Genomic DNA, 25741 nt, shown 5'->3' on the forward strand with positions numbered 1-25741 from the left:
TTTGTAACTTTTTCCAGAATTACTTCATATAAATGGTGAAAGTTTAGAGGATATTTAACTTTTCTAAAGGATATTGTTAATTTATATATTCTCTATAATGAATCGTTAACCCTCTTGGAATTAGTGGAGAACAATTAAGAGTCATTATCTTGAAAGTTTGTTAATAGTTCTGTGTCCCATGTTTTGAGTCCTATTTTAGTTAATACGCATAGTTGATTTGAAGTTAGCAAGACAAAAGAGCGTTACACTCCAATTCAACTCATTACAATCCTGGTGTACATTGATGAAATTGTGTGAGCATAACCTGGTTTTGGGTTCTCCCGCTAAGTCTCACAGAAACTTTGAAGATCATGACAAAGAATAGATACTGTATGTTCTATTTTTTAGCTTCATATTTCATAAAGAAACCTGTGAAGAAGACAGTTAGTTCTTTTTGTACACAAACATTGTAAGACTCGATGCTTCTGTTTTTAACATTTTTGAATATTTCATCTATTTTTATTACTTTATATTTTTTTTGTAACAACTCACTTTATTTTATATTATACCAAAAATATTCACAAATGTCATATCAGTAATATTGTTTACTAAGATAGCATAATTATTGACTCTAAATTTCTGAATAACATAAATAACAAGCCTTTATTTTTAGTACTACACATAAATTAAATTAACTTAAAAAAATAATGTATGAATTATTATTTACCTACATAAACATATTTCAGTTAATTAACATTTTTAAAAAGGTTCCAAAAAGTTGTAACATGATATAGTTTCCAATTTAAAAACATCAAAAAGGGTATTTTCCAAATTTATTTGATAATAAATTGAGACACAAATAAGTTCTCAAATTATTAATTTTAAATGTTAAAATATTATCAGTGAAGGAAAACATTTTTTCACTTATTTTTCAAGGAGATTTTACAAGTTTTTAAAAAGACTCATAAAGATTTTGATATAATAAGTACTATTAACAAAATGAAAAACATAAGAATTATTTTCAATTTCACTAATTGATAACAAAAAAAAAAGCTTACAGTTTCACATATTGAGACTTTACCAAAATTCGGCAACAGTCGAACCAATTCCATTCAAAAACGACAATGTTTAATATTCCAATTTGGATTTAAAATCTTTAATTTTCCTGCATGAGAAGAGGAATGGAACACGAAATAAACCAACATGTGAAAATTATTTTACATGTTATTATTATTGTTGCAAATTCATGAAATTACATAAGATCATTGTCTTTCTCTATTTTCAGAAACTTAAATATTATAATTATAAGTGAATAAATTATATACAATTTTATTTTAATAATGTAATTATAATTATGGGACAAAAATTAGATTTAGTGAAGTGTATAAATTAGATACCCTAAAATTATGGTAAATTCAAAAATCGAGGTAGTCTTCAATGAATTTGACTATATATACATGTAGACTTTATATAAAAATTATTAAATTAATTCTTTGAGCAGTTATGTTTGATTCATGCTGTAATTTGTTTTGTAAAAAAAAATCGAATTCTTTTAAACGGTATATTTATAATTATCAGATTACATGATTAGTAAAATAAAACAAAACTATTTATTAACTTCTTTTTTCCTATAATTAATATTGAAATTACTGGAAACAAACTCACACGTCAATCCCTGATGATAATAAATAAATGTTTGTCAAAATCATCAAAAAGAGAAAAGGTGTGATATAAATGATGCATTAAGCATAAACTGTATTTCTTTTATTTTTCTTTACTCAAAGCTAAAAATATATTTTAAACAAAACAAAGTCTTTTTTTTTTTGTATCACAGCCTCTTAATTTTTTTTTAAAATAATGACAGTCTATTAAACCAAAATAAGCATTTAGTCAACAAATGAATATAGTAAAATTCAAACAGAAAGGTGTATTATAAAATATAACAATAGCCAGTTCTGTACATAATGTATATACTAGATGTATATAGATGATAAAATTTTATATAATCTTATCACATGAAAAATATTAAAACACATTATATTCAGTACAATATAAAACATAAAAGTAAGTCATATACTAATATTCAAATTAAAAAACAATTATAGCACATAATCCGCGCGTAGCGCGGTAAAATATCTAGTAACAATAATGTCCCAACATTGATGATTATAGCTGATACTGTAGTAAATAATATATTTTAAAATTTCTCAATTAAATCTTCGTAAATGTATCTCGTCTTTTCTGGAGAAAAAATAGAATGGTAACAACAGACAAATCAGTGTAATTTGCTATGATACGAGACCATAATACTGTTCGGTCAGTGCACAACAGTTCATTACGAACAAATATATCTTTTAATAAACTATAAAATCCAGCAGATTAGACAATTTTCTCTTAATGATAGTATCATTATTTTTATCAAGCCTCTTAATGAATATTTTTTTTTTTTTAGTAAAAATGTTAAGATTCATTACCAAGTTTTAAATTTTTTTACAGAACAGAACAGAGATACATAATTAAACTAAACACATACTCAGACCTAGATAAAGAATGAACTGATAACAAGAGGAGAAGCTAACTAGCAAAAACGCATCAGAATTGGAGCATACACTTGCAGCAAAATCAAACCTGCAGTTAAAGCGAAGACTGAACCCAGTAGAGTTTGGCTTATTCCCGATGATCAGACCTTAATGATCCGGGTTGTCAAGCACAGCTTAACGAATATCTAGATCGCATGAAAGGAGTTGGGGTTGGAAACTGATAATGATAATATCTTATCTCCAGTATATAGATCATCATTGTCAAAAAAAAATATTGTTTCGTTTTTTAAATGTGTGTATTACCAGTGTTATTTACAAAATATGCTTTTCAATCGCTGAATAATATTAGTATATAAATTTTTTGAAATAATAGTGACCTCTCATGGCAACCACTAAACTAAGCAGAGCCGGCTCATGAAGGAATGAGGGAAGACAATAAGTGCAATGGTCTGGGCCCAGTACCAGATCATGCGATCTAGATATTCATTAAAAAAACAAAAAAAAACGATTCTAAATTTTTTTATATATTAATTTTTGTGTTAAAAGTTAACTACTAAAAACATTGATGGTATTTAGAAGAAAAAAAAGATTGATGTCTGAAATTGTTTCTTACGTATATGTTTTATTGTAAAATGCATAAAATGTTACTTATAATTTTATTTAAAAAAAGAAATAATTAAAAAACCTCAAAAAATATTAAGGGTTTAAAAGTTATTTTTTCCTAGAGCCCTATATGGAGTTGTTATCTTCTTTAAAACATCCTAACATTCAATATGCGTGTACTGCATTCCCATGCATTTTGGCGTCCTTGGACAAACAAAAACTAGACGTCTAAAAATAGTTAGAAACCATCAAGTAATTCATTATAAAAAATAGGAAAACAAAAAAAAACTTGTGAACTTAATTGTCGATATGTTAAGGGAAAATATATTGGTGTTAACATTATTTTCGATTTATTGCCTTTCATCAGCGGCTGGACAAAACAAATCCTTTTCTGCACTTTTCGCTTTTGGAGATTCAATACTAGATACTGGTAACAATAATCGTCTTCTTACTCTACTCAAGGGAAATTTTTGGCCATATGGTTGGAACTATGACTATAAGATACCGACGGGCAGATTTGGAAATGGAAGAGTTTTCACCGATATGGTTGGTAGGATATCACATACTTTTTACGGTCTTCTTATTTTTTTTTACAGAAAAAAATAAATGTTTTTTTATTTATTTTTATTTAGTTATCTTATACTTTATATAGAAAATACGTTATGGAGGAAATTGTATTTTCATGTCGTGAAATCTTCTGATATAGCTCAAGAGTTGGGGGTGAAAAGAGTTGTACCCGCTTATCGCAGGATGCGTCGCATCAAGCCCGACGACCTTAAAACTGGCGTTTGTTTCGCATCAGGTGGTTCAGGAATTGACCATCTTACATCCAGAACGCTGGTTAAGAGAAAAACTACGAACTTGTTAATTATTTCCTTAAACACTATTATATATCTTGACCCATATTTTCTAATTAATATATTTTTTCCTTGGATGGTCGTGTGTTGTTGTTTGGTTAGGGAGTTTTGTCCACAGGCGACCAAGTAAGAGATTTCAAAAAATATTTGAGGAAACTAAAGAATGCGACGAAAAATAAGAAAGAAATGAAAAAAATAATTTCAAACGCAGTGTTTCTTATTTCTGAAGGAAATAACGATATTGGATACTTCGTGACTCCCGCTCGTCTACGATTACGATCCATAGATACATACACAAGTAACATGGTTTTTTGGACAAAAGCATTCCTACAAGTAAGACTTTATAAGATACACACATATATATATATATATATATATATATATATATATATATATATATATATATATATATTTGTTTTTGAAAACTTAAATATAATTATGTATATCAAGCAATGATATAGTATGCATTTCTTCACATTCTTTTGGTTTATGTAACTATATATATGTAGGATTTATATGATCTTGGAGCGAGAAAATTCGCGGTGATGGGAGTGATTCCGGTAGGATGCTTGCCTTTCCATCGCTTCCTATTTGGTGGAGTATTCGCATGGTGTAACTTCATGATGAATAGAATTTCGGAAGACTTCAACACAAAATTACAGAAAGCTCTTATTGGTTACGAAGTAGAAGAAAGTTTTAAAGGTGCAAAGTTTGTTTACGTCGACATGTACGGCTCTATTATGGATCTTATCAACCATCCTAAGGCCTATGGTACGTAATCAAATACACATTCAATAAATATATGCATGAAAATAACCAAGTGATGATGATAATAATGTTGGCTGCGTTATCTTTCTATTAAAAGATTACACACAAGTCCTATTAAGTAATAATGGCAAATTGGTTATGTATGTGTGTACACATGCTTGCAGGGTTTACAGAAGCGAAAAGATCGTGTTGTTGTATGGTGACATCGATAATACCATGCCGAAACCCGGATGAGTACGTATTCTATGACTTCGCTCACCCCACCATGAAAACCTATGAAGTAATATCTAAACCTCTTGTCTATCAGATGAGGAAAGGCCTTGCATGATTTAGTTCCTTGTTTCTTACCATGTTTAATTTTAATATTCATGTAACAGGCGACAATATCATACATGACGATATAAATTCTTAGTACAAAGAATGTATAAACCAATGATATATAATTGTATTGTCCTTTCTTCTATAATGTCACAGAACAAACCGCGCTTGTCAATAAATGCATGTATGGTTACGGAAATAACACAGAAGAGGGCTTTTAAAAACGATTGTAAAACCTGTCTACGACTGACCACCCAAAGCCAACGTTCGATCCATGCTTAACCCCTCAATAACGATTACTAGCAAATTTATTAAGAAAAATCACAGGAGAAAGTAACAGCAAAATATATCATATATAAGCATCTCCTTCCATAACCTGGAGATGAAGCTTTTTAATGTTGCCACCGTATTGAGGTGGCAAAAAAACAAACCAACCACACTTAAATCAACCAGAACCAAACTTAAGGATACATGCAAGCCATTTGATTGATATTTTTAACAACCCAAAGAGTTTAGTTTTGGTTTGGTTTTAAGCCAAATTTAACCAAAAAATCAATAATTATTTAATTAACTAAATCAAACATATTAGTGATATATTAATATATAGTTAAACCCACATTTTTTCTCTTTTGGTAGGAAGTTCCATATATTTACTTTTGGTTTCATTTATATTTTATAAATTGTTTTGTTTTAATCAAACAACACTTGAACCAAACTAAAACCAACAACAATTAAACCAACCAATAACTCCGACTAAATTCAGTTAAAGTACCAAACTGATTTAACTAAACCCAACCAAATCCAAAACTGAATCGAAATGTCCTACCACTGCACCGTATTTTCTGTCTTTCTTTTGGTATTCCCGATCGATCTATATGTACAGTATTGTACGTGATTGAGTAAACGCATAAGTGGCCCTGAACCAGAGCAGAGGAAGCACGGGATATCCAGCCTCCAAGCTAATAAGTATATAATACAACTTTATTTTAAAAAAATCTGTTTTACTCTAGTCGTTGTATCCTCATTCTAGGGTTCGAGTCCACCTTTTTCGACCACTTTTTTGTTATAGGCTTGTATCCACTAAAATTATATTACCGGCTCTGAGTAAACGTGTGTAGCTAGAGATTTTATTTCCATGTCTTCACTCTATGAGCAATTTATTTTTTGAAAATCCTGCATACATGATTAAAGTATATATTCCACCGTCCCTTGAATAACGCAAATATGGTTGGATATTGGATAAAACTAGCATTTGTTTTACCTATTAAGTTAAACAACTTCAAGTAGGTTAATAGTCTAACAAACAAATTAAAGGTATGCCTAAAGCAATAGGTTAAATGCATTAAGAAAAACGATTGTATATATCAATGATTTTACATCAAAAGTAACATCGTACAGAAATATATCATATTATACATTTTATGAGTTACCACATATCAAAGAAAAAATGCAAACCGATATTTTCATTATAATTAGCTCAATCATTTTAATTTTATATTCATCTTCCAATTTCATAAACTAATAGCTGGTGGGTGCTTCTTTCCATTGGTGAGTTAGTTTTGAAATTTATGCATATATTTTTTTCCCAAAATGGTGTTGGAATAAATACGTTGCATGTTTGTTCAAATACACGGTCATGCTTAAGAAACCTCCTTTAATTCTGTAGCTTTCTATTGTTCTTTCTCACACACGATGTGCATTGTTTGAAACTTTCAATATAACCATGTAAACTAACTGATTTGAAATTTTATTAAAAACATTATATTTTATAATTTTATATTTTATTAGTATATTATAACTAATTAAAAAAATAATCAAAACTTTATTTACGCAACACTTGTTCGATTATTATAAAAAACCTGTATAGCAATTAGCACACACTTTTCATCTCCTACATTCCCATCAATTGTCGGTCACGTATGTGAATCACGTGGCTTACCTCTTCCATATTTGCTTCAAATGTATGAACTAATAAAATAAAATACTTATCAGTCCACATTGTCTTTTAGCCTCTTTAATCTCTATATATAACAGCAAAAATCATTTACATTTCTTTAAGTATTCTTTACTTAAGTCTCGGTAAAAAAAAAGTATTCTTTACTTCAGAGATCAAATACACACTCATGGAGAGGTTCCATAAGTTTCCTCTCCTAGGTTTGGTTCTTTTCCTCGGCTTTATCGGCTCACCGACCAAGGCCATTGTACATGCATGCTCTAGTACAGAACTAACCTTCAGTCGTGCCAACTTCCCGGAGGGTTTCATTTTTGGTACCTCAACCGCAGCTTTTCAGGTGTTTACACGAATATGCGTGTTGCTAAGTTGATTTTTTCTAAAACAATTAATGTTTGTGACAAAGCTATTCTTGAATGTTAGCGATTTTTGTGGTAAATTAAATAAATAAATAAATAGGTTGAAGGAGCTGTACATGAAGGATGTAGAGGTCCAAGCATGTGGGACACCTACACTAAGAAATTCCCACGTCTCTCTCTCTCTCTCTGCCTTTATCTAATTTTTTTTTATGTCAACTACTTTCTTATATATAATTCAGTTTGTCTAATAATAAATGTCAATTATATATACAATCATCAGATTTTTTTTCTTCCAGATAGAAATAATTATCATAAGGCCGACGTTGCCGTCGATTTCTACCATCGTTACAAGGTATTAATGATGTTATTTATCCATGGTTTATATATACTTCCGTGGCTCTTCTAGAAAAAATTGAAGCTCTTTCAAATCATATTAATTTTAATTAAATTTAATAGGAAGATATCAAGTTGATGAAAGATCTGAACACTGACGGATTTAGATTTTCCATTGCATGGCCTAGAATATTCCCACGTAAGTAAAAAGAACTTTCAGTAAGCTATAACTTAACATTTGATGAAAGTAAGTAAACAACAGAAAATCAAAATCGTTTAACAGATGGTAGGATGGAGAAAGGAATAAGCAAAGCAGGTGTGCAGTTTTACCACGACCTAATTGATGAGCTCCTCAAAAATGGTAATTTAACTCACAAACCATACTATATTAAAACTATTTTTATTAAAATTTTAGTTTACTAAGTCTTAGTTTTTTTTGAAACTTAGAAATAACACCGTTAGTAACCGTTTTTCACTGGGACACTCCTCAAGACTTGGAAGATGAATACGGTGGCTTCTTAAGCGACCGTATAATGTAAGCTTGTTTTTTGTTTGTCATTTTCAACTCACACGAGTTAGTACTATATATGTAACTTATAAACTGGCGTATACTTGTTTCGTATAATTAGAAAGGATTATACGGAGTACGCAAATTTCACGTTCCAGGAGTACGGACACAAAGTGAAGCATTGGATCACATTTAACGAGCCATGGGTATTCAGTCGAGCTGGCTACGACATCGGGAAAACAGCACCGGGACGTTGCTCTAAGTACATCAAAGAGCATGGGGACTTGTGTCACGATGGACGATCAGGACATGAAGCTTATATCGTTAGTCATAATATGCTCTTGGCACATGCGGATGCCGTAGAGGCCTTTAGAAAATGCGACAAGGTTTCCATATATAGAACATAATCATCTTTTAAATAAATTTTAGTATTCAGGTAACTTGATGAACAAGTATTAATTAAGAAACATTTATCTCTAATGATTTACAGTGTAAAGGTGGTAAAATTGGGATTGCTCATACTCCGGCTTGGTTTGACCAGAACGAGCTCACGGATGAGCCGCACAAGCTCTCAGAAGAAGAACACGCAACTCCTGCAACTAATTTGATTGACTTCGTCTTGGGATGGTAAGAAAATAGCTAGAATATTCCTATAATACATATAATCAAGCAGTGGAATACTAGCGGTGAAAAGAAATTTTGGAGCTGTTAGTCATTGATTCGATTTTCGCCAGTTACCAATTCCGTTGAAAGTTATTTAAGCCTCGGTCCAAACATCCACAATTACTTATATATATCATCTGTGTGACAAATACTAATTTTCTTCATCAGGCATTTGAATCCGACCACGTATGGCGATTATCCACAATCGATGAAAGATCATGTCGGAGATCGACTACCAGAATTCACAGAAGCACAGAAGAACAAGTTGAAAAATTCTGCTGATTTTGTAGGAATCAATTACTATTATTCACTATTTGCACTGCACGGCGAAGAGCAAGATCCTTCGAAACCGAGTTGGCAGAGTGATTCTCTCATTGACTATGAACGTAAATCTTTTTGAAAAACTCTTTACCAGACTATTTATTATTTTATATAGAATTTAGAATATTTTCGAATTTCGTTTTTCTATTCTTTTCAGCTAGGTATGTGGATAGATTCAATGCCTTTACAATCAAGGTATGCGATTTTTCGACGTAAAATTAAAATGTGAACCTTTTTTCCTTCTTAATATATATACTTTTCCATTTTTCAGCCTGATGTTGCTAAAGTTGACGTCTACTCAAATGGTTTGAGAAGACTTCTGAACTACATAAAGGATAAATATGGCAATCCTGAAGTCATTATCACCGGGAATGGTAATAGGAACCTTTACCTAATTTGAATCTCAAAATCATATCAGAGATCGATTTTTATTTATTAGCTTTCTTTTACATTCCATATAAACCCTGAGATATTTATAATATTTGATTAATATAAGGATACGGAGAGGATCTAGGTGAGCAAGACAGAAGTCTTGTACTGGCGCTCTCAGATCACCACAGAACATACTATATTCAGAAGCATCTCTTGAGCTTGCACCAAGCAATTTGGTTTGTGAACAAATCGTATTCTTGCGTTTTATTTTGATAGTAGTGCTAATTTAACTATTTCCTTTAATTTAGAGAAAAAGACAAAAATAGCACTAAATCAAGTTTTTGTTCCCAAACTAGCGCTCAAGGTCAAAAGTCACAAAAATAGCACCTAATATTTTATCAAAAGTCACAAACTTAGGGTTTAGAGTTAAAGGGTGGGGTTTAGGATTTAGGGTTTAGGGTTTAGAGTTTAGAGTTTAGGGTTTAGGGTTTAAATTTTAGGGTTTAGGGTTTAAATTTTAGGGTTTAGGGTTTAGAGTTTAGGGTTTAGGGTTTATGGTTTAGGGTTTAGAGTTTAGGGTTTAGGGTTTAGAGTTGAGAAATGAGGTTTTGGGGATAAGATTTCAAATTTTGAAAAATAAAAAAATTAAAATTTTCAAAGGATAAACTTAGAAAGGTGCTATTTTGGTCATTTTAGTTTTTGAGTGCTATTTTTGTGATATAAACTTAGAAATATGCTATTTTGGAGATTTGCCCTTTAATTTATGTGATATATATTTATTTGTATCCCTTTTCTTAATTTTGCAGCGAGGATAAAGTGAATGTTACAGGGTATTTTCTTTGGTCATTGATGGATAATTTTGAATGGCAAGAGGGGTACAGCGCGAGATTTGGACTATACTACGTCGATTACAAAAATAATTTGACGCGCCATGAAAAATTATCAGCCCAGTGGTACTCGAGTTTTCTCCAAGATGGAAAAGAGTTCGAGTTTGATCAGCACGATGAGTACCATGAGCACGATGAGTACCATGAGCACGATGAGTTGTAGAGAGAATGTTCTACTACCGCCTTCGATATTTTGAGTCATAAACTACAATCAACTAATGTATTTCCATATTCAAGAAATATAATCATATTTATCCATATAAAAACAAGTGAAGTTTGGAACCCTATATTCGTTACTGCATCATGGCAAATTAAAAAAAAAAAAATCTTTCCACAATTTTTTTTCCTTTTTTGGTAAATGTATTCATCATCAATGTATTGATTGTTTAAAAATTAAACAAGTGGAAAAGAGTAGAACTAAAATGAAGCCATCTAAGTAAGATTCTCTTGCAAAAGACGCGAGAAGTAGTGTCCTCCTTTCCCATATAGATCAGACGTCGCTAGACCGAGCATTTTTTTGGAACGACTCAAACTTGATTACCAGTTGATCTTTTAAAATGAGTGTTGACAAAAAAATAACATAGGTAAACATATTTTTCTCTCTCTTCTCTTTTTTTCACTTTCTAAACTAATAAGAGATTCTTTACTTCTTCTTCAAAGATTATGTCAAGCATTTAATTTTGTTGGTTATCCTATCAGTTTTTGTCTGTTGTCTTTCGTGGTGAATGGTTGGGATGTAACTGTAGAAAATATATTGTAGAAGTTAGTACGTAAGACTTTTTTATTTAGCGGTAAAGAAGTAGTTTTAAAATTTATTGCTACAATAATATTTTTACTACAGTTAAATATATTGTATTAGAAAATAAGGTTTTTATATTCATTTTTTAATTTTTTTGATGTAGTTTTAAAAACCACTCTAAAACAGGATTGAAAATTTTAAATATTGTACGTAAAAATCAAAGCTAAATACAGCTTTTACAGCCCAACCAATCACTCATTTGCTTTCTAATGGTTTTGAGTGGTTACACAATTTTTCAAATCCAAACCACCATGATCTCCTCTTATAAATATTTTGATACTTTCACTCTTATTCCGTTTTACGATCTCTCTGCTTTCCAAGATGAGAGATAATCTGCAGCGCCGTATGCAACATATCGACCTAGTAGCAGATGAAACGTCAATCGCTTTGCCTCATGCAGTTCGTGCCCAAGCAGTGCGTTCCAATTGTTTCTCCATTGTTGGAGCTATGGTTAACCCAAAGAAACATAATTTGAACGCGTTAACTGATGAAATGCCTTGTTTTTGGGTTTAAGTGATGAAGTTATCAGTCAAATTATCAACGTCAAAAAATTTTAGTTTGTTTTTAAATAGAGGAGCCTCTTAACATAGTTTTGCAAAGAGGTCCCTGGTCCTTTGGTGAGTGGATGATCGTTACACATCCTTGGAATACGGCGGTTACAGAGGAAAACTTGAAAATGATTGCTTTATGAGTTCATATAAAGGGAATCGCTCTCCAATGTCCGCTGCATTTTGATGATGAAGATGAAGATAATGGCCCAGATTATGATGTTGATGGGGACAATGCTACTGATTGTGATATGAATGCTAAAACATTACGGTACCTTAAAGCAAGGCTTGCTAAAGGAACGTTTCTTATGGGATAATGTACAAAATTCATTCGCAAATTGCTTTAAAATGATGTGATTTCTCTGCATGAAAATTGTCATGAAGATGATCTTTGTGCTCCTATTTCGATGGATCAGAATTTTCTATTCAGACAAATGACGCTAATCCCGTTGGCATCCCAATCCTAGAAATCTCGATGGCCGGTATTCATTCTAAAATTTCTGAATTTTCTCCAATGACATATTTTTTTTAACAAAATGGAGAGAATAACACATAAATGGATTAGAAAACTCCAAAAGCATCAAAACACAATTCACTCATGCACAAGAAAATGAATAAAAAAGGTTAAGGGATAATTGAGAAGGGCTCTAGATGCTATAGAAAGCCAATTATCGTTCTAAAGCCATTTTGTAAAGCAATCATCCTTTACATTTAGAAAATAAATCTACATAAATAAAACTTTAAAAAAACATATGTTAACTTTGGAATCAATTTTTCTATAGCTTTTATTTAGTGCATTCAATTGTCTTTTGAAAATAAATCTATAGAAAAAAAAAACTAAAGTCACAGTCAAAACTTACAGCTTAATTTATAAAGAAAAAACATAAAGCTACATCCTTCTCGATCAATCCCTTTATCGAAATTTGCTCCCAAAAAAAAAGAGTAATCTAAAATCTCCCCAAACGGGAGAAATTGCCCAAACATAACTTTGGTTTGTCATCTAAAATTTAAATCAAAAAAAAAAAACATTCTGAATTACTCAGCAGAGTATCTTAACAATAATAATTCTCTAATATCTGATAAATCTAATTTTATTTAATTAAAATAGAAATAATCAACGAGGTGAAAAAAACTTAAATCAAATTAGAATGGTTTTCTATTTTTACAACAGCAAATCACGAGTTAAATTGTAATGTGACAAAACTCAAAGACAAGCAATAACACTAATTTATGAGTTAGATACAGAATATAAATGCATTCTCTCTTTTTCAAGACTCTCACAAAAGTACAAGTAACGATTTTTAAGAAAAAGTCAAAATTGATATTTTTCAAAATTTTAACTTAATGAAAATTATGATATTTCGTATTTTTCACTTTGGGAAAATAAATAAAACAATTTCCTTATTTCTCACCATATAAAATTTTCTTAGGGATTTCTATATAGATAGAGGAAGACGCTTCCCTTCTTCAAAACCTTCATCGCTGCTCTCGAAATCAAAACTCTCAAAGATGTCGACGAAGAAGATTGTGTTGAAAAGCTCCGACGGCGAGTCTTTCGAGGTCGACGAGGCCGTGGCTCTCGAGTCTCAGACCATAGCGCACATGGTGGAAGACGACTGCGTCGACAACGGGATCCCGCTTCCCAACGTCACGAGCAAGATCCTCGCGAAGGTGATTGAGTACTGCAAGAAACACGTCGACGCTGCCGCTTCCAAGACCGATGCCGTCGATGGTGGAGCTTCCTCCGACGATGACCTCAAGGCGTGGGACGCCGAGTTCATGAAGATCGATCAAGCTACCCTCTTCGAACTCATCCTGGTTAGTATTTTTGATTTTGAAAATTAGGGTTTCGTTCTAATTTGGGGGTTTCGTGTAAAGATTGGATCTTTCTTGAGATGGTTAGGGTTCGTATGGAATTGAATTGGTTTTGGAACTTGCAGGCTGCTAACTATTTGAACATCAAGAACCTTCTTGACTTGACATGCCAGACGGTGGCTGATATGATCAAGGGGAAGACTCCAGAGGAGATTCGCACGACCTTCAACATCAAGAACGACTTTACTGCCGAGGAAGAGGAGGAGGTGCGCAGGGAGAACCAATGGGCTTTTGAATGATCAAGAGAGATAACAAGTCTTTGTCGTTGAAGCAAACCACCCAGTTTCTTCCTTTACGTTATTTGTCTTCTTTTCTCTGTGGGATGATGATCACTTGGTTCCTTTTTATTTTATTTGTGACTGCTCGTCCTCTTTATTTATAATCGAGAACCTATGTTTGCGCTTTGATTTATCTTTAAAAGGTGATGATGATGGTTTGCTTTGCAAATATCTTTTATCTTGTCCATCTACTTCAGTCATTCATGCGAATTACTTATCGCTCTGTTTCGATGGCTTCCATGCTACTTAAACACCTTCTTTAGATTCCTTTTCCAGACGAAGGAAGCAACTCTCCAAGTTAGAGATGATAGACGAGTTATGCTGACAATGAGAATACGAAACAATGGCTTCATGATAAAGAGTTATGTCGTACAAGAACACAAAGACACAATTACTCAAAGCTACTCATCAACTGAACATTCTAGAGTCTGAACACTGAAGTTCTTTCTCCGAGTGAAAAAGATGGTTGAGGGGCTGCATCGCTAACCAATATGTCCAGATTTTTTCCCCACGTTTTTGGTATTGAGCATAATTTACATAAAAATCGATTGCTGTGTGTGATTGGTTGCCTTCAGTTAGCATGTGATCTTCTGAAAACATTCTTTCATCATTCTTCAAGTTCAGCCCCAAGTGCCATGGGGCCGTGGTATTGAGCGCCACAACAGTGCCTAGAACACTAGTCCGGTTCGGCTATTCTTTTTTCTATTGTCTCAGAGAATTGTATATGGTCTATCCTGCGGGCACTTGTGCATTTGTTGTTATGTTGATCTCCATTAATCCAAATAGTCACACACATATACATCAACACTCGTTCAAGATTCATAAATTGATGCAAAGCAAAGCACTCACCTTGAGTATAACTGAACGCAAACTTTGCATAACACTGGAATACACATGTTGAACTGATACATCACTGGAAACAGATGTTTAACTGGTACATCAATGTGGACATCACTCAAGTTCTGGCGCTGACTATAATTATATCATACTATCATTCTATCAATCATAGTGTGTGATTGGTTGTACAAGTAAAAGTTTATATTTTCATTCTGCGAGTAGCATGTGGTCCTTTAATTGCATATTTAAGAAAGATTCCATCACTCCGTTCCTATCAACGATCAGGTCAACTATATCAAATGGACGTATAGACCGTCTTGGGAAGAAGCGTAGAAGCATGGGCTTCTCGTTTCCAATATTATAATTTATTTTCATTCTTATTTTACTAAAATTTATTCATGTACTGCAGGAGTGAATATACATGTTGCATGTTCAAATGTACGTTTTACAGAACAAATATATTCAGATTTTAACTGGTGTTAAAACTTTGAAGGCTTTAGAAAATTAGAAAGCTTTTAAAGTTTACTTTTTACTTTTAAAAAACTTTATTAATTAGATAAATTTAGATAAATGTATTAGTTACTTTTAAAAATTTTAATCATTCTAAAATGGCTATTGTTTTCTGATATCTAAGTAAACATGGTTTTAAGAACAAAAATACTACATTTTCTTTTCCTTTTTTTTCTTTAAAATATTTGGTTCCCTAATAATTAATACATTTATCTAAATTTATATCAATTTTAATATAAATCTTGTTTGATATAATAATCTTAGATCTATATTGTAGAGGATGGATTCGACCATCCCTCAAGGCCCGAAGAACAGACGGCCCGGTCCATACGAAGCGTAGCAACAGCTCAGCGCGGCAGCTCGGAACGCCGATCTCTCGACACGATACGAGAGTACTTTTAGTCGGTCGCACATCGACTAAACGCATCCGGCTCAACGGCTCCTCGAAGCAACGTGGGCTTCTCGGCCCAGCGAGTTAAAAGCCCACGAAGGCGACACAAGATAGGTCACGGAAAAGCACCAAGTCGGCTATAAAAGAGAGGAGGGGTGCAATGTAAAGAAGATCCGAAATCACTCACACAAGCCGGCTTCTTTCTTTGTGAAGGTGATTGAGCAGTTCTGATCATCTCGGGTAGGAGACTATGTAGGCCAGTTTGCGCTTGACTCCGCCTTCCGCTGGTAAGCCTTGATGGCCGAAACCGTATCGTTGCAGAATTGCGATCCTCCGATGATCATGTTGACTCTACGACGATTGTTATCGTTCCCTTTGTCGTCTGGCCTCCTGCCGTGTTTATCCCCAGATTGGTTTCTTTGATGAGATCTCTCTGCGGGAAGATTTCTGTCCGGCTTCGGGGGGCGATCGGTCTCGAGGATGAGATCTTTCACGCTGGTCACTTCCGAGAGTTCTCCGGCTAGTAGCTTTGCGGCCACCCTTGCTCCCAAGACCTTGCAGTTAGTCGTGGAGTGTCCTCGGGACTGGTGGAACTCACAGAAGGTGTTTTCATCATATCCTTGATTGCGAGTCCACGTATTACCCGTGGTGTGGCCCTGGTCTGAGCCGATCGCGTAATTGTGCGCTCCTTGGAGTTCTTCCCCCTCGTGATGGACATACTTGTCGTTACGAGGGTTCTTCTTCCTCGTTTTTGGGTCTACATCTTTCGAGGATGATCTCGCCAACTTATGTTTTTGCGATAATATTTTCGTTTCTTCCTCGATCATGATGTAGTCCGTCGCCTTGTGGAGGGCGTATTGGATCGTCCGCGGTTTTTCGAGGGATATCCATTTTCTGAATTTCGACTTGTACTAAAGCGCCTTTCTGAGCGCATCGATGGCCACCGTGTCGCTTATCCCGCTGTCCCTGGACATTACCAACTTGAATCGGCTGATGAACTCGCGGAGGGGTTCGTCTTCCCTCTGGGACAGACTCCAGAGATCGACATCGGAAGTTTTTCTATCTATGAACATAGAGTATTGCTTGAGAAATTCCGATGCGAGCTGTCGGAAACTTCCGATAGAGTTTCGCTTAAGGCGCGTGAACCATTCGAGGGTTGCTTCTTCTAGATTCTCGACGAACAGGCAGCAGTAGCCGGCGTCTCTTTCGCCATCCTTCAGCCTCGCTCTTCCCATCGTGATGTGGAAAGCCTGAAGGTGCGCTCTCGGATCGGTCTTACCATCATACTTCGGTACTTTGATTTTTCCTGGATCGGATACCCTCGTATCTGAGATGCGAGTGGTGAAAGGGATCTTCTGAGCCCCTTCCAACAGCCTGTCGATCTCGGGGGCCGCGCTGGTAGCGTGATGGATTTGGGATTTTACGGCTCTTACTTCTGCCGCAGTCTTGGTGATATAGTCGCGAAGATCGCGTATATCCGACGTCTCGCCAACAGATTTCCGTGCTTGTCAGCGTTTACTGCGAGTGAGCTCGGTTTGCTTTTCAACCAGCTCTTCTTGTTCGTTCCAATAGAGGATTTCCTCCTCTTCTGTCATTGGTTTGTCGAACGGAGAGCTTTCCCGAGTGAATCGGCTTCTGGTTCTCCTTGGATGTCTGTCGACGTCCTCATCAGTATTGTTGGAGACATCGCTAGGATCCAGGTCGACTTGCTCGACTCCGTTGTCCTCCGAAGCGTTCGCGGGAGGCGGAGGCTTTCAGACCCTTTTCGATGGAAGATTTATCGCTAGGGTTTTGACCCGAAGGTCGTTCATGCGCGGCTCCAGGCCTGTTGAGTGGGGTTGCAAAGTCGAGTCTTTTCCCGCGGACTTTAGTGGTTCCGCGGGGGCGGATTGCTCGAGTTATTGCCGTTAAAGTTTCAACTTGTTTGGTCAAGGTGCTCACGAGCTTATCCTGTTCTTCTGACCTTTTTTCGTAGGTGGCGAACATCTTTTTAAACTCCTCGAGCGCCGCGGTGTTGGCTGGTACGTTGGCCGCAGATACGTCCGCTGTGGGAGTGTGGAGATCAGTGCCACTGCCTCCGTTAAGAGGAGTCTGCACGATATCCGTGTCGTCAGTTGACATGTCTGGTTGAGCGTGATGTGGTTCAGAGTTAGATTGATCCGTACCCCCCCTCCTTCTAGCGCCAAACTGTGGGAACCGAAATTCGCACTGTTGATTTACGTTTAAATTAGGAAAGTAGGAGAACCCTAATTTCCCAGAGGTCCCGGATATCTGCTAATACCACACGCCAAGCAATCAGAACACGAAACGAGAACAGTAATAAAATAAGAAATCGAAAAAGAGAGCAAGATAGTTCTTATTCCGAATCTGCGTTTGAGCGTTTACAACAAGGTAAGTGCCTGGGCTACGAGAGCTGTCGGCGAGATTCCTAGTTCTAAAACCCTAAGACGGCAAAAACCTAATTGAGTCGCAGCTCGAATAACAAAAATGGAAAATTGCCTAAAATCGCTTAAGTGCTAAGTTTGCTGTGAAAAGTCCTCTCCAATGCCTCTCGCCTAGGACTCCTTATATACTGGCTCCAAGGTCGGTTTACGCTTTTCCCCTTCTGCCCTTAAGCTGCCATAGCATAAAATTGGAGATATTCCATTTTTTCCGATCTTCGTAATTATCATCAAAATTTCGTATTTATCCGCGGAAACTTGACATTTATCTTTCCTCGCGAACCAAGCGTAAACTGTCATGCGGCTTACGGGCTGTTGGTTAAGAAATCGTAAGTTGGGTCTCGAGTCATGTCTTAGGTCCCTTTGGGCCGTCTTCCGACTCGAAGCGTTTATTACGGTTTCTTTCGATAAAGAACGAGGCCCGCATATTCGGCCTCTCGCATCAAGGCCCAAAGAGGTACGAAATTAGGGCATCAAGGACAGAAGACCTGTAAAAGGGGGAGAGGAAGCAACAAAAAAGGGGACTTGAGGATTTTACACACTAAACGGCTAGATCTAGAGTTTACAACTCTTGTAACCCTTCAGTTAATAAAACGTCTTTAGTCGTTCCATTTCTGACTTCTTTCAATCTAGTCGACTGAGAACTCCTTGTCTTAAACTAATCTTCTTAAACTACAATAGACCACAGTTAAATTCATTCTGATATTATTCCTCGTCGGAGCAGTTACTGACTTTTCTTACAGTTACCAAATCCAGGCGACTATTAGTTACAAACGTAACTTTATTTTTGTCTGCAGCTTGGCTCTATCTCTATAAATAGCGCTATCTATCTTTCGTTGTGGTCACTCAAGAATATCAAGAAAATAAATGGAGGAGTTGAAGCCAAGTGTTGCAAACTCACCACCGTTGACGCCCTTAGGCTTCCTCGAAAGAGCAGCCACCGTGTATGGAGACTGTACCTCCATCATTTACGGCACTTCCACCGTATACACATGGCGGGAGACCAATCTCCGCTGCCTCAGCGTCGCGTCCTCTCTGTCTTCCATTGGAATAAAAAGATCCGACGTCGTCTCCGTCCTCTCCGCTAACACTCCGGCCATGTACGAGCTCCAGTTCGCCGTTCCGATGAGCGGAGCAATCCTCAACAACATCAACACGCGCCTCGACGCTACCACCGTCTCTGTTCTCCTCCACCACTGTGAGTCTAAGCTTCTCTTCGTCGACGTCTTTTGCTCCGATCTCGCCGTCGAAGCGATCAAGAAACTTGACAAGCCGCCGATTCTCGTCCTCATCGAGGACGGTGAGGAAGATAGTGCTGACGTGGCGGACCGTTCGAAATTCTGTTACTCGTACAGTGTTTTAGTGGAGAGAGGAGATCCGGATTTTAACTGGATCCGACCCGAGAGCGAGTGGGATCCGATTGTGGTCAACTACACCTCCGGTACGACGTCGTCTCCCAAAGGAGTGGTTCACTGTCACAGGGGTATTTTCGTCATGTCGTTGGATTCATTAATCGATTGGACCGTACCGAAAAATCCGGTTTACTTGTGGACCCTACCGATATTCCACGCTAACGGTTGGTGCTACCCATGGGCTATCGCCGCCGTCGGTGGAACTAACGTCTGTTTACGTAAGTTCCAGGCGCCGTTAATCCACCGTTTGATCCGTGATCACGGCGTTACTCACATGTGCGGCGCGCCCGTAGTGCTTAACATGTTAACGGCGAGTCAGGAGGAAACTCTTAAAAGTCCGGTCCATTTCTTAACCGCCGGTTCTTCACCGCCGGTCACGGTGCTCCTCCGCGCGGAGTCTCTCGGTTTCATTATCAGCCACGGATACGGTTTAACGGAAACAGCCGGCGTGGTGGTCTCCTGCGCGTGGAAGCCACAGTGGAACCGTTTACCGGCGAGTAATCAGGCGAGGCTGAAAGGCCGGCAAGGAGTGGGAACCGTCGGGTTTACCAAAATAAACGTGGTGGATCCGGGTTCGGGTCGGAGCGTGGAGAGAGATGGTGCAACGATGGGGGAGATAGTGATGAGAGGGAGTTCGGTCATGCTCGGTTACTTAAAAGATCCTGTCGGAACGAGGAAGACTCTAAAGAACGGGTGGTTCTTCACCGGAGACGTCGGAGTGTTACACGGAGATGGGTATCTAGAGATCAAGGATAGGTCGAAAGATGTAATCATAACGGGTGGAGAGAATGTGAGTAGTGTGGAGGTGGAGGCGGTGTTGTACACGCACCCGGCAGTGAATGAAGCGGCTGTGGTGGCTAGACCTGATGAGCACTGGGGAGAGACGCCGTGTGCTTTCGTGAGTTTGAAACCCGGGTTGACCCGGAAACCCACGGAGAAGGAGATGATAGAGTATTGTAGGGAGAAGATGCCACATTACATGGTGCCTAAAACGGTTGCGTTTCTTGAAGAGTTGCCTAAGACATCTACGGGGAAGATTCCTAAGTTCGTGCTTAAGGAGATGGCTAATAAAATGGGTTCCACGAGGTTAAGTCGGTTGTAAAGAAAAATAAACTATAATAACAAGCTATGGATTGAAGTGTAAGATATGGCTTAGACTGTTGCATGAGTGGGTTGCTCTTGGAAGTGTTTGGTTCAGTTTTGTTTCTTTGGTTCCGGTTCTGTCATCTTCAAGTTATATGATTGTGAAAGCATTTAGGTTTATGGGTTCAATTTGATGTCAAGATTGTGTGGCGATACCCTTTCTCCTTAATAAAGCTCAGTTCATGTGTTTCTGTATTCACCTTCTGTAATATTTTAAGCTTTGTTTGAATTAATGGGACTTGAAAAGTGGGAAAAATAATTGAAGTATGAGATTATTCTTTGAAAAGTTTCGAGGTTGAGGCAGATTGACTTCATCATTATCTCTTTCATTAAAGATTTGGATTCGAGTTTCCATTGTAGTAGAAAGTTTTCGAAACATTTTACAATTAAAATCAGGATCAGGATCAGATCAATCTATATTTTTTTGACTGATAAAATGTTTTAAGGTTCTTTAGATTAATCAAAGAAATTACCACTGTGTAAAATCTACAAACAGTTGTTACACAGAACAAAAAGCTCCGATGCGAGGAATCGAACATTGGGAGTGTTAGTACTCAATGTATGTATATTTGTTCATTTGGCACATCAAAAAATTTCCATTAAGAACATCATAGACCAAAAAGGATCTTCAGTTTCAAAATTTTATTGTCAGATAAAACACAACACAACAGCTTTATTATGAATATTGCAGAACAACAAAGACTGCAATAAAACTTCAAAGTTCTAATCTGACTTAAAGCCAAATCATCATCAGCTTCAGATCAAACACGGTTCCCAAAGAAAGTCAACCGTACGTGGTTTCTCAAAACTGTATCACAGAGACATTTGTTTCTTTTCTTGATACTCCTCCTCCAAGGTGATCAGTGATTCCTTGTTTTTGGTCCAGTGTACAGGTCCTTGGCATGATTATCGCAATATATCCTTCTCGATCAGCCTAAAATCAGATTTTGTAACAAGAATACAGAACATCATCAGCTTTAGCCTACTTGCATACAAAAAAAAAAAACAAAGAAATAATGATCAAATCCATTTTGAGTTATATATTCCATGTTGGTTGATTCCGTAAGCAAAATACTTTGACATTTATAAAATAACATGATAGAAATTTAAGAATCCATTCAGTTTTTAAGTTCATCAGTATAAAGATTTGTTAGAAAAGATAAAAAGAAAGATGTATATCTTACCGATGAATTAAGAAGTTGAGGCTGCTTGATTAACCTCTCGTTCACCTCCAAGAGAGAACCTTTTACACAACACCTAGAACAAAACAAAAACTTCAATCTTTCACGACATTAACCTTATGAAAAAGAAAACCAAAACAAAGGTAAAACGCTTTTGCACCTCACGATATAAGAATCGATTGCAGTGGAAACTTTTCACAATGCTGTATTCGATTCAGAGCGCATAGCAAGCATTCTGCACAAAGAAGAGCATTTGAATAAAAACTAGGCTACATAACAATCAGCAACAAGTCTTTAACTCTGAGGAAGCAAACCTTTTTACGCGCTTGCCGGAGACTCTCAAGACGCTGCGATCAGACTTACCGACGTTGAAATCAATTTTGATGATCCCACCTTCGTCCTTCAAAGCAGCAGACTTCGCAATTCCTCTTCGTCTTCTTCTCCATTTTCCAGAGCTTCTTTGGCATCTTCCTCTTGCTGCTTTTGCCTCTGTTTATTTCTATTAGATTCTCGATTTCTGGATTTCTCGCGACCTCAGTCTTCTGAATATCCATTCTCCCTCGTTTGTATAACACTGTAAAACGAAGAACGAAGAACAAATCGTTTTCTTCCGTAGTACTTTTCGTTTCTAATGGGCCTTAACTTAATTAGCCATGGCCCATTAATATTTTTACACGGTTAGTAACTTCTTTCTCAATATAGTATCGACTTCTTTGGTGAATTGTTCGTCAACAAAACAATCACAGATTCACAATGATGATTGAAAACTTATACCGGTTTCGACTTTTTTCGGTCCCGCAGATTTTGTTAAATTTGTTATGGTTTTACTTTAAATATCCAAGTCGTTGTAGTATAGTGGTAAGTATTCCCGCCTGTCACGCGGGTGATCCGGGTTCGCTCCCCAGCAACGGCTTTAAGTATCCTAATCATGTATACGGCGTCGGTTTTGTCTTTCTCACAGCCCAAGACTCGAGACTCAAAAGTATGCAAGGCCCAACAAAAAAAAATACACAGAAATGAGCTGCTTACCTCTCTTTCGTGTGTGATACATTGCTTTCTTACGTGCCCGAAAATATACACACAAGAATCTAAGAAGCAATGCCAGACGCAAGTCATTCAACAAGTCGATGGCTTCTGCAACTCTGGTGTGTGTTTTCATCAACTCAAAGAATATCCCAAAATGGACGATCAAGTGCTTAGGAATAAAAAAAATGAATCAAATGTTCATCAAACTATAACCGATAAGAGCAAAGACGACAAAAAATTATTCACTCTTACTCTGTCATCTAAAAAGACTACGAAGCAAATAAACAGAAGGTAAATCTCCAACAAAAACCCACCATAAACAAAAATGAACAGATAAAACCTAAAGCGACTTTAAAGAAAAACAGTCACCAACTAAAAGAAAAAACTGCGAATCAATGGATAAAACAAAAAGAGGGATACACTTATGGCAAACATGTCTTCTTCATGGACAGAATCAAACACAAGGAGAGAGGAAGGAGATAGAACAAAACATCAAACGACTCTTCGCCTTTTTTTTTTTTATGTTTGTGTAACATAGAAACCTCACTCTCATGTCTCAAGCAACTGCCTGGACTGGTGGTCCATCCGCTCTGTTGTTGAATCCACCACCACCACCGCGACCTCCTCCTCTTCCACGACCTCCCCTTCCACGTCCACGCCGAGAAGCATCATCATAATCATCACGGCCCTGAGGAGGACCCTCATAACCACCACCACGCCCTTGATGACCATCGTAACCACCACGCCTCTGAGGACCATCATAATAACCCCCACGCCTCCGAGGACCATCATAGCCACCACGCCCTTGAGGACCCCCATTGTAACCACCACGACGCTCGTAACCGCCACGGTCATCATATCCACCGTGTTCATGAGGAGGAGCATCATAACCGTAACCACCATCTTGTGGTGCATCATACTCATTCTGAGGACCATTGTATCCTCCTCTTCCTCGACCACCACGGCTGCTGCGTCCTCTGCCACCACGCCCTCTTCCTCTGCCACCATAGGACTGGTTACGTTCATAACCGCCATCTTCATACTCAACGTTCACATATGCATTCCCTGCCAAACAAATGCGTTACAAAAGATCCATGAATCATATATTTAGAATCTGAACAGAACACTACTTACCTCTGCCACCTCTTCCTCTCCCTCTTCCCCTTCCTCTTCCCCTCCCTCTGCCACCAGGTGAACCCTCTGCGAGATATATAAAACAGAAAACTAATAAAGCAGACGAGCATGGGAGATTTATAAAGGTCATTAAGAGTGACCGAACAAACCTCCTCCTTCATAGTCGATGTCGCCTAATGGCTTCACCAACTCAACAGGAATCGGGCACTGGTATCTGCAACATCATTTGATGAAATATTATTAGTAATAAAAATTTATGAAGCCTGTCAAAAATGAATATGCAATTTATACATCAAGCAGACGGCCTCTGCAGAGATAACAGCTAGCTACACAAAGCATGGACCTAACTACGGCCAAGGACCACACAAAGTGAATAACAAAGATAAAACGAGAAACTCACCCAATGGAGGATGTGTTAAGCTCTTTGGTGGATAGGGTAATGGTTATCATGGACACATGCCTTGTAGTCTCAATACTTCAACACAGAACCAAAAAAGGAAAAAAAAAGTAACAATTAGTTAAGGTGAGAACAAAGGTACATGTTAGCAATTATAAACAATTAAAATAAGAAAATGGGATCCTTACGGAAGAAGGCCTTCCTCTTTAGGTTCCCATGTGTCTGTGATGTCGGTGGATCCAATAGATGTGTTCTGATGAAGATCAGGGATCCTTCTCTGAGTCACACATTAAAATAGGAAACTTTCAGACAGCCCATCATCTAAACCACGGTTTGTGAAATAAACACAACAACAAAAAAATTACCTTAATGAGCTCAACAATGTTCACAGTCTTGTTGATAGCTCTTCCCATTGCCTTGAACACAACTTCAGTCGACCCTTTCTCCTATACACACCAAAACAAAGTCTAAATAAAACTGTTCAATTAATGAATCACACAATCCTCAGAGAAAAAAAAACTTAAAATCATCTCTCTAACCACACATCATATTGACATTACTAATTACACAATAACTCTGAGAATCTATCTGCCAAAATAACAAAAAAAGGCGAACCATTATTCTTCTCTATCAAAACCTTATCGAAACGTCGTCGTTAGAGTTGAGAAAACTGTTTCATAAACCCTAGACCATGATTGACACATTTTCCAGATTAATACCTGGAGAAGAGTCATGGCGTAGGTGATGTAGTTGCGTGCCCTGCCCATGCTAGTGATTCGAATCTCGTTCGCGTCAATCGGCGTCTCATCCTTCTTCTTCACCACACGGTCGTACTTCTCCATCTAACAGAATCCAAATCATTAAAATGGAAAATCAGGGAGAAGAAATCAATGTGAATTTGGATACTTACCTTAAGCGGATGTTTGTGGTTAGATCTTTCTCGAGAGGGGAGTGAGTGGTTTAAGAGCCCTCTTTGTACGGCTTCGTCTCTCTCCTTTTTTAAGCCCTAAGAGAGATTCTGATGCAAAGCGCCTCTCACATATATATCATCAGCCGCACCACTTCTCTCTTCCACGCACACACGTTTGCACTACCCTAACCGGTCTCGGTTCGCGGTTTTATTAAACCCAACCGAACCGAACCACGATAAATCAAGCTCAAGATCACTAAACCAAGTAGTTTACTCGTTACTTGTTAATTCAGATCCGGTATTCAGGGGTTTTGAACCGGGATTGTTCTTAACTTCGGTTCATATCAATTTTCTCGGTTTACTTGAGGCGTATCTGTTTTTCTTCTTTTTTCTGTTGAGA

The 25741-nt window shown here is 36.9% G+C and overlaps 5 protein-coding genes and 1 pseudogene across 5 annotated transcripts; 4 read left to right on the forward strand and 2 right to left on the reverse strand.

The window, feature by feature from the left end:
• Nucleotides 1–3391: 3391 nt before the first annotated feature.
• LOC111202935 (GDSL esterase/lipase EXL6) lies at nucleotides 3392–5292 on the forward strand. Its single transcript, XM_022696205.2, has 5 exons — nucleotides 3392–3672; nucleotides 3829–3962; nucleotides 4082–4312; nucleotides 4489–4750; nucleotides 4912–5292. Exons 1-5 carry the CDS (start codon nucleotides 3432–3434, stop codon nucleotides 5073–5075), a joined length of 1032 nt encoding a protein of 343 aa, XP_022551926.2. The 5' UTR covers nucleotides 3392–3431; the 3' UTR covers nucleotides 5076–5292.
• Nucleotides 5293–7076: 1784 nt separating this feature from the next.
• Nucleotides 7077–10812, forward strand: LOC125581751 (beta-glucosidase 20-like). Its single transcript, XM_048747719.1, has 13 exons — nucleotides 7077–7356; nucleotides 7476–7545; nucleotides 7672–7727; nucleotides 7832–7907; nucleotides 7992–8069; nucleotides 8156–8243; nucleotides 8338–8602; nucleotides 8707–8843; nucleotides 9048–9265; nucleotides 9358–9395; nucleotides 9472–9574; nucleotides 9697–9808; nucleotides 10379–10812. The coding sequence occupies exons 1-13, from the start codon at nucleotides 7189–7191 to the stop codon at nucleotides 10620–10622; spliced, it is 1653 nt and encodes a 550-aa protein (XP_048603676.1). The 5' UTR covers nucleotides 7077–7188; the 3' UTR covers nucleotides 10623–10812.
• A 2364-nt stretch (nucleotides 10813–13176) lies between these two features.
• Nucleotides 13177–14128, forward strand: LOC111202936 (SKP1-like protein 1A). Its single transcript, XM_022696206.2, has 2 exons — nucleotides 13177–13624; nucleotides 13747–14128. The coding sequence occupies exons 1-2, from the start codon at nucleotides 13316–13318 to the stop codon at nucleotides 13918–13920; spliced, it is 483 nt and encodes a 160-aa protein (XP_022551927.1). The 5' UTR covers nucleotides 13177–13315; the 3' UTR covers nucleotides 13921–14128.
• Nucleotides 14129–18962: 4834 nt separating this feature from the next.
• LOC111202937 (probable acyl-activating enzyme 5, peroxisomal) lies at nucleotides 18963–20888 on the forward strand. Its single transcript, XM_022696207.2, has one exon. It carries the CDS (start codon nucleotides 19006–19008, stop codon nucleotides 20650–20652), a length of 1647 nt encoding a protein of 548 aa, XP_022551928.2. The 5' UTR covers nucleotides 18963–19005; the 3' UTR covers nucleotides 20653–20888.
• A 418-nt stretch (nucleotides 20889–21306) lies between these two features.
• LOC111202611 lies at nucleotides 21307–22480 on the reverse strand (annotated as a pseudogene).
• Nucleotides 22481–23273: 793 nt separating this feature from the next.
• LOC111202938 (TATA-binding protein-associated factor 2N) lies at nucleotides 23274–25513 on the reverse strand. Its single transcript, XM_022696208.2, has 8 exons — nucleotides 25342–25513; nucleotides 25151–25273; nucleotides 24797–24877; nucleotides 24620–24708; nucleotides 24435–24509; nucleotides 24184–24248; nucleotides 24035–24100; nucleotides 23274–23965 (listed from the first exon to the last, which is right to left on the reverse strand). Exons 2-8 carry the CDS (start codon nucleotides 25271–25273, stop codon nucleotides 23457–23459), a joined length of 1008 nt encoding a protein of 335 aa, XP_022551929.2. The 5' UTR covers nucleotides 25342–25513; the 3' UTR covers nucleotides 23274–23456.
• Between the last annotated feature and the right edge of the window lie 228 nt (nucleotides 25514–25741).

This window comes from Brassica napus, chromosome C2 (assembly GCF_020379485.1).
Source record: "Brassica napus cultivar Da-Ae chromosome C2, Da-Ae, whole genome shotgun sequence".
Lineage (NCBI taxonomy): Eukaryota > Viridiplantae > Streptophyta > Magnoliopsida > Brassicales > Brassicaceae > Brassica > Brassica napus.